The sequence below is a fragment of the Mercurialis annua genome, linkage group LG1-X (assembly GCF_937616625.2).
Source record: "Mercurialis annua linkage group LG1-X, ddMerAnnu1.2, whole genome shotgun sequence".
Lineage (NCBI taxonomy): Eukaryota > Viridiplantae > Streptophyta > Magnoliopsida > Malpighiales > Euphorbiaceae > Mercurialis > Mercurialis annua.
In genome coordinates, this window is record NC_065570.1 from 14416966 (window position 1) to 14424780 (window position 7815).

A 7815-nucleotide genomic window follows, 5' to 3' on the forward strand; every position below is an offset into this window, starting at 1 on the left:
AATTACTCTCATAATTTGCTATTTTATTAAATTTATCAATTTAGCAGTATAACTCAAATATAAACATCATATTATACAACTAACAACCACTACACCAAACTTAGCCTATAGAGGCGGTTTTTTTAACTGTAGGGGCGGTTTTAACCGCCTCTACAGAATTTAGAGATGGTTTTCCAAACCGTCTCACGTGTGTCGGGATTTCAGCCGTAGCTATGTTATAGCGACGGTATTATCAAGCGCCGGGGTAAGTAAAATATTAGAGGCGGTCTGTAGAGACGGTTATAACCGCCCCTACTATCTGTTTGTAGAGATGTTATCTCATGTATCTGTAGGGGCGGTCTTGCATGTATCTGTAGGGGCGGTTGCGCATGTATCTGTAGGGGCGGTTTTAATTGCCTCTTGAGATAAAATTAAAATTTCTAATATTTCTTTTTAAAATTGAAAACAATCTCATAAAAAGTCATATATATGATAAGAAAAGTCAACAACTAATGAAAATACATAAGTTTGAAATTGTAATATCTACATTATAGTACCCTAAATTGGCTAAACTAACAAAAACTAAAAACATTCATGATTATATATTTAAGCTAATCTATTTCTCTTTCAAATCCATCTGATTTTGGTCTTTAACCTTCTATGAGTCTTCAAGTTGATCTTTGACATCATATCAAATCCTACATTTAGGAAACAAATATTGATTAAAATCATACACTTAGTAATACCAATATCAAAAGATACTTGGCTAGTAAATATGGATGTGCTTTTACATTACCGTAAGAATGCAGAGGACAAAGCCAATTAACGCAATTACTAGACCTGCAATTAAAACAAAAAAGAAAAAACTAAAATGAAACGAAATCCCATTGTTCAGTCCCAAGCACAATCACAACTTGAATATACAATTGCACAAATTGCTTCAAGCAATAATGCAGTTAAAAAACGGAGCAGATAGAAGAAATACAAATTATCACACCTTTAAGCAAATGCATACCCTTGTCTAAGAAATTTGATTTGAATCGGTTACTATTCCAACTAGTGTGCATTCGAGTCTGCATTCATGCGATTAGTCCAACTTGGTGATCTACTTTCACCAAAATGCTACATCTTCCTCATATTAAAAGATATCTTGCTCAAAGTGCAATTAATTATTCTTTAACGTTGATGATTTCTTCAAATTTGAAACTAAACCTCAAATTATCAACACAGCCATTTTTGAATTTAATTCAAAACCTCAATTCATTTCTCAACGGAACATCGAATCCGGTGAAATCATCAACTTTAATATTTATGCAATAGAAAACCAGAACAAAGAGCTTATACCTGAAGAACCAAAATTGCGGAGAATTTGAAGCAGCTCGGCAGCATCACTACTAGAATACAGGTGATTTGCGACGGACTTTAGCGACGGACAGGATATCCGTCGCTAAATCCACACAATAGCGACGGATTTAGCGACCGATAACACAGCCGTCGCTAAATCGCCAAAAAGTGTGGCGGGAGAGTGCCCGCCATTTTAGCGACGGACAATCTGTCGCCAATCCGTCGCTAAAATGGCGGGATTTTGGAGGGAAACTAAGCGCCCTATTTTGGATGAAAAACTGGCGACGGAATCCAAAATTCTGTCGCTAACTCATAGAGAATCGAAACGGTTCGTTTTATTTTCATGATTAGCGACGGAATTTTACAGTCCGTCGCTACTTTAGCGACGGACATTTTAATCCGTCGCGAATAAAGAAAATGAAACGAACCGTTTCATTTATGTTCTGATAGTTAGCGACGGATTTGGCGACGGAGATAAATCCGTCGCTAAATATCAGAACATAAACGAAACAGCAGGTTTCTCTTCTCCCTTAATCATTTTATTTCTGAATCAGAACCACCGCCGCCCTCACCTTCCCATCGTTTCCTCTCCTCTCCGGCGCAAATCCATCGTTTCCGGCGCAAACCCATCGGTTTCCTCTCCTCTCCGTATATTCTTAGGTTAGTTTTTAATATTTGCTTTTAATTTTTGCTGTTTATTGAATTTGTATTTTTTTGCAGAAAATTCCGCCTCCTTGCTGCCGCCGCCTCCTTGCTGTCGCCGCCTCCTTGCTGCCGTTCCGCCGCTGCCGCTTGGTCTCCAGCAACTTCAATTTTAAGGTTAGATTAGGTTTTTATTAATTATAATTTTTATTAATTTGGGATTATTATTTAAATTATAAGTTTATTAATTAGGGTTAGAGTAGATTATTAGGATTAATTTAGGGTTAGATTTTAATTAATTAGTTTTCATTAATTATGGGTTAATTGTATTTAAGGTTTTTTTAATTAAATATGTTAATTAGATTAATTTAGAAAATTAGTAATTAATTTTCTGGTTTTATAGATTGAATAATTAATTAGGGTAAATTGTTAAATCAGAAAATTAAATTAACTAGATTGATTGATTACTTAAGTTAAAATTTTAAGTTAAGTAGTTTAATGAAAATGTTAAGTTTAATTATTAGATTAATTAATTGTTTTATTAGGATTGATTAGGTTAAATTGTTAAGTTTATTATTTATTTAATTAATTAATTGATTTAATTTTATAATTAATTGGTTAAAATATATAATTAGTTATTTAGTTAATTAATTTTGTTATAAGTGGATTGTATTGTTGGTTTGTGATTTGTAATTTGCTTGCAGGACTTCCCTTAAAAATGGGTGATGCTCATTTTTTAGGGGAAGTTCTGCCAATTTTTTTTTAAATTAATTAATGTATTTACTTAAATAATAACAAAATATTGAATCTAATTGTGTGATAGGTTAATTTGATAGCCGTCCATTTTTTGCATCGGTCCGACATTTTACATCTTTCGTTATCTATTGCGGTTCTGCTCTGCAACAAGTAAGTATTATGATTTTTTTTATTTTTCATTTAGTAGTTAAATTACAAATTTCAACCTAAATTGACCGCGATTTTATTCCCACCGAATATAATCGCAAACCTAGCCTTAGAGTTCCCGTCTCGTGTGTTCAAGAGATTGAACGACACGGGATTGTACAGTTTGTACAGTTTGCAAAACTGGTCCTCCCGTAACTCGGTCACGAAAACCATATATGTCTAGTAGCGGTAGAAAAATATTTGGTTGTTTTCCAGCGTTTGTTCTCCGGGTGGATGTATAGTATATGTTTTGTAACGCTTATTCCTCGCGGAATATATAATTAGCGTTACAGCGCATATACTAAATATCGCACTGAAGGAGAACGACGCCGGAAGGCTGCCGAATATTTTTCTCCGTTGCTAGGCATATATCGTGGCCGAGTTAAGGGGAGCCAGTTTTGCGAATGGGATAGGTCCACACCTTTAAAGCAGTCAATTACATTGACTTTGCTATTCTCGAGCGAAAACCCTCCTAATTATCCGTGCTACAGAAATGGATACAGACCGAAGTTGGATGTATAGGCGGCTCCAGGGCGGGTTGCTGTACCCTGGTTTTGAGGAGCGCGTCCAAGAGTTTGTAAATTTCGCTTTACGCCATCCAGCGTGTATGAGCGGGCCCGATATTAAATGCCCTTGCCCTAGGGTGGGATGTAAAAATACGAGTTACCGAGATGTCAAAACAGTGAAGCTCCACATTTTGCAGAAAGGGTTTGTTAAAGATTATCAAGTTTGGGTTTTTCATGGGGAGGGAAATGTTTTAAATCCCCGTCCTGTTACACAACTGCCGGAGTATGACGTTGACATGGAATATGAGGGGGGTGACGAGTTCAGCTCAGTTCAGAGAATGGTTATTGATGCTGCGGGTCCAGAAGTAGTGTTCACGGAGGAGGAGCCGAATAATGAAGCTAAACATTTTTATGATATGATGCGTGCGGCCGAAGAACCTGTATGCCCCGGTAATAGAAAACATTCTCCCTTGTCTGCAGCTGCTAAAATGTTGGACATCAAATGTCGACATAGTGGGTCAGTAGCTTTAGTAGATGATGTGACCGAATTTATACAAGAGCTGCTCCCAGAGGACAACAAGATGCCAAAGAACTTTGCTGAAATAAAGAAGATAGTCAGAGGTCTTGGGTTGCCGGTTGAAGTTATCGATTGCTGTTTCCAGGTGTTTCTAGACATCGAGGGCGTCAACAAGAAGAAACGCGTGTACGGGTTGGGTTCTGCGAGCAGCAGGTACGCCGGGCCAAGCAGCAGCAGGGTGCAGCGAGGCAGCTCTTCTAGGACGTCGCAGCAGGCAGACGAGGAGGTCGAGCGCCGTGTGCAGGCCGGCATTCAGGAGGGTCTGCGACTAGCTCGGGAACAGCAGGCTGTGAACATGGCCCAGATGATACGCGAGGAGATTGCCAGGATGATTCCTAACCTTCCGGCAGAGTATCGGCCACAGCGCCCACCTACCCCACCAGACGATGACGACACTCCAGCTTTGTAGTGTCGTGTTAGCTTATTTTATTACACACATATATACGGTTTTTATTTTTATTTTTTGACCTTTACATTTATACTCTGATATTTATATATATATATATATATATATATATATTTATCAGTTTCAATTGATTGTAATTTATAAATGAATTGTTATTACTGTATTTAAAACGACAGGGGAAAACGGCAAAAAATAGCGTAAAACGGCAAAAAAATGCCAAAAAAAATGAAATTTGCGACGGACTGTGGCATTTGCGACGGACTTGTCCGTCGCCAATTCATCAGCGTTTGGAGACAAAAGCTGATGAATTGGCGACGGGTTTTGTCCGTCGCTGATTTGCGACGAATATATCCGTCGCAGACCCTCAGCCTTCGTCTCCAAGGCTGAGGCATTTGCGACGGACTTGTCCGTCGCAAATGCACAAGTTCCGTCGCCAATTTGTCTCCAAACGAAATGAATTGGAGACACATTTGCGACGGACGTTGTGGCTTTTGCGACGGACGTTTCCGTCGCAAAATTAGCCACGGACATGTTTTTGGTCGCAAATTTTGTTTGCGACCAAAAATGTTGCGACGGATACGATCCGTCGCAAATGCTGTTTTGCGACGGAAATGAGGGCTTTAGCGACGGAAATTTCCGTCGCTAAAGCCCTGTTTTCTTGTAGTGCATATGCATCAAAATCAAAGCTAAAATAAAATTAAAATCATACTTAATCGATTAAAACCAAAAACATAAACTAATCGAAAGAGAACAAAAAACTTCAAAGATAAATTCGAATAGGCCAGTATAACATATAAGTAACCTCAAATAATCATAATAACACATTAAAATCAAAAATTAGATTTCAAAATTAAGGTTGTCTTTCAAGACAATCTTGAATGCGCATATTAGCTAACTTGTCAATACGTTTTACAAGCAATAACCCTTGTCTGATTATGCGAGCACAAAAGTTAGTTTCCGTAAATGCTGGATTGCTTGTGTTATTCACATGAAACATTCTGCAAGTGAATATATAACAAATCAGGTGCATTGTCCCATTTAATGAGAAATGGCAGCCACATTATATTAAAGATTAAACAAATAGTAATGAAAATAAACAAACATCAAGTTTATTAACGTATTTGCTCCATATTTGATGAAGCCAGAACATGTGTCACCTAAGTATCTCATATATATCCTAAAGCAATTAGTATCAAATACCTTTAACTGGTCTGTTGAAACTAACATGAGAATGGAGCCATCACGGTGCATGACACCTCCGTAATCCACATCATCACCCTGCAATTCAATAAGGAACCAACTATTACAAAATGTGGATATAGAGAAATAAGCAGAGAATGTTGCTACAAATATCCTAGTTAAAGTTAGACCTCCTTTTGAACTGGAAATTGACTACTTACTGGCTTCCATTAAAAGGAGGTCTAAAGATTTTAGGTTCTCCATCCTTCCCGTCATCATCTTCACTGCTGATTTTATGTGGTGTCACCTGCATAAACCAATATGTATTCATCATTTAGTGATGCGTAGTAGTGACCATTTTCCATTACAAAATCAACTTTATAGTTATAAATTAATACCGGTTTATCCTGAGAACCATCACCTGTAAGTTTCAAGTAAAAACATTATTTACCCTGAGAACCATCAGCTTTCTTAAGTAAATAGTCATAATTAGTTGACAAGAGCTTTGGGCGTCTCCTCTTCCACATAGCTCCAAATGCATCCCAAACGGCTTTGTACCAAGAAGATACACTTTTGCTTGCTCCATAGATTGAAAACATAGAACTGAATACCCAATTTTGAAATCAATTGAACAATATTTTTATTCACCATTAATTGTTAAATGAAATTGCAAATTTAGATCCTTGTAGATTTAGATTGATGTAAAGAAGATAGAAAATATCAATGAATATGAAAGAAACGACGACTGTAATTTCAGTAATATATCGCCATATCTCGAGAACTATTACTTGATGCAATCTAAATCGTATTTACTGATTTTTGATTTTTGAGCGTAAGCGTCATTGAAGCATATTATTCTAATTCACACACCAAAAAAAATGTTAAAACCATCTTTGAAGCATATTATCAAACAGGTAAAGTGCAATTGCTGTGTGTTAACATAATAGCAAAACACAAATCCATTAAAATTAAAGACAAATTGCTAGTAAAGAAATTGCTTATGAAGTCAAAAGTTCACATCAGGATGCAAATTACTTATGAAGTCAAAAGTTCATATCAGAATGCGAAATAGAAAATTAGAATTTAATCAGTGAAATTTGCATAATCTCACCTAAAACTTCCACAATCTGCACTTCTTCAGACCTTAATCGAATAAGAATTGCTCTGAAACTATGCATTTACAACAGGAATATCAAAATCAATGGATAATTGATTGCAAAATCAAAATCGATCAATCAAACCCTAAAATTAAAACTAACTGAAATTTATAAAAATCAAAGAGAAATTAGGAAACAATAATTTGATCTAATACATATAGATGATAAGTAACAATTAATTACTTCGAAAATTGTTTAATTGATCAAATGAATTTTTTTGTTCAGCGTTGATGATGTCTCTGAAAAAAGAAAAGAGAAGAACAAAAGACAAGGAAAATATCGGCTCCGAAAGAATGATTAGGCTGAAATCAGTTTTCCTAAAACTATTTAAATAACCAATCTTCATTTTAGAGATGGTTTAAGCCGTCTGAGTTTACCTTCTAAATTGATGACCGTCTCTGTGAAACATCGTTACATTTTTATTTTATAAAACTTGCGGTGCTTATTAAAAGCGTCTTAAACTGTTCGTTGCTAAAAACCTTTTTTGGTGTAGTGAACAAACGTAATTTGTAATTATAAATGAATGGCCAACTGAAAAGCCGAAAATACTGAAAAAGATTGAAAATCTCTGCGTTAGTACAATAAAAGTTGTCATATGACTCATTTGATTGATCATGGGAAGTAAACAAAATGTATTTTTAAACAAGCATATAATCATAGAATTTTAAACAAATAGCATATATATATTGTATTATGATTACATGCACAAAACCTAAAATATGATGTACAGGCGAAGTTAATTTTAAAAATTTACTATCTTAATATCTTATACAACTACTATTATATATTTATGAGAATTATACGAATTTTAGGTATTTACATCCAAATTAAATTAAACAAATTGTTAAAAAGCCTGTATTAAGTGGGAGGTTCGAGCGGTGGAATTTTGTGACTAGCCTTTCTGAAGGCTTACTTAAGTGTCAGATTCCGCCGCTAAGAGGTGGCCGGGCTCCGCCAGGAATTTCCTCGTTACCCAAAAAAGTTACTATTTTTTGATTGTTTAATATTTATTTCCAACTAAGTCGATGCCCGCGCATTGCTCGGATTTGATAATAAAGTTTACAATAAATAATTTTTTTATAA

General features: G+C 35.7%; 1 protein-coding gene across 5 annotated transcripts; it reads right to left on the reverse strand.

Annotated features, from left to right (window-relative positions):
- Positions 1–450: 450 nt before the first annotated feature.
- Positions 451–7223, reverse strand: LOC126680410 (uncharacterized). Of its 5 annotated transcripts, none has more exons than XR_008790940.1 (9): positions 7110–7223; positions 6687–6745; positions 6027–6178; positions 5797–5882; positions 5597–5674; positions 5062–5082; positions 1324–1364; positions 776–819; positions 451–677 (listed from the first exon to the last, which is right to left on the reverse strand). XR_008790940.1 is itself a non-coding variant. In XM_056106180.1 (6 exons), exons 1-5 carry the CDS (start codon positions 7139–7141, stop codon positions 5617–5619), a joined length of 387 nt encoding a protein of 128 aa, XP_055962155.1. In that variant the 5' UTR covers positions 7142–7223; the 3' UTR covers positions 5227–5394; positions 5597–5616. The 5 variants fall into 5 exon arrangements, 2 of the variants coding, with proteins under 2 accessions (XP_055962155.1, XP_055962154.1); XR_008790939.1 differs by having other exon boundaries at positions 977–1364; XM_056106180.1 differs by lacking the exons at positions 451–677; positions 776–819; positions 1324–1364; positions 5062–5082 and adding an exon at positions 5227–5394.
- Positions 7224–7815: the final 592 nt, after the last annotated feature.

Bases quoted from the DNA above. Each gene is read 5' to 3' on its own strand.
- LOC126680410 (XM_056106180.1), bottom strand. From the start codon at position 7,141: ATGTTTCACAGAGACGGTCATCAATTTAGAAG. The intron at 6,746-7,109 runs GTAAACTCAGAC...GTAAATGCATAG, and splicing joins GACGGTCATCAATTTAGAAG to TTTCAGAGCAATTCTTATTC. The intron at 5,675-5,796 runs GTAAGTAGTCAA...ATTGAATTGCAG, and splicing joins CCTCCTTTTAATGGAAGCCA to GGTGATGATGTGGATTACGG.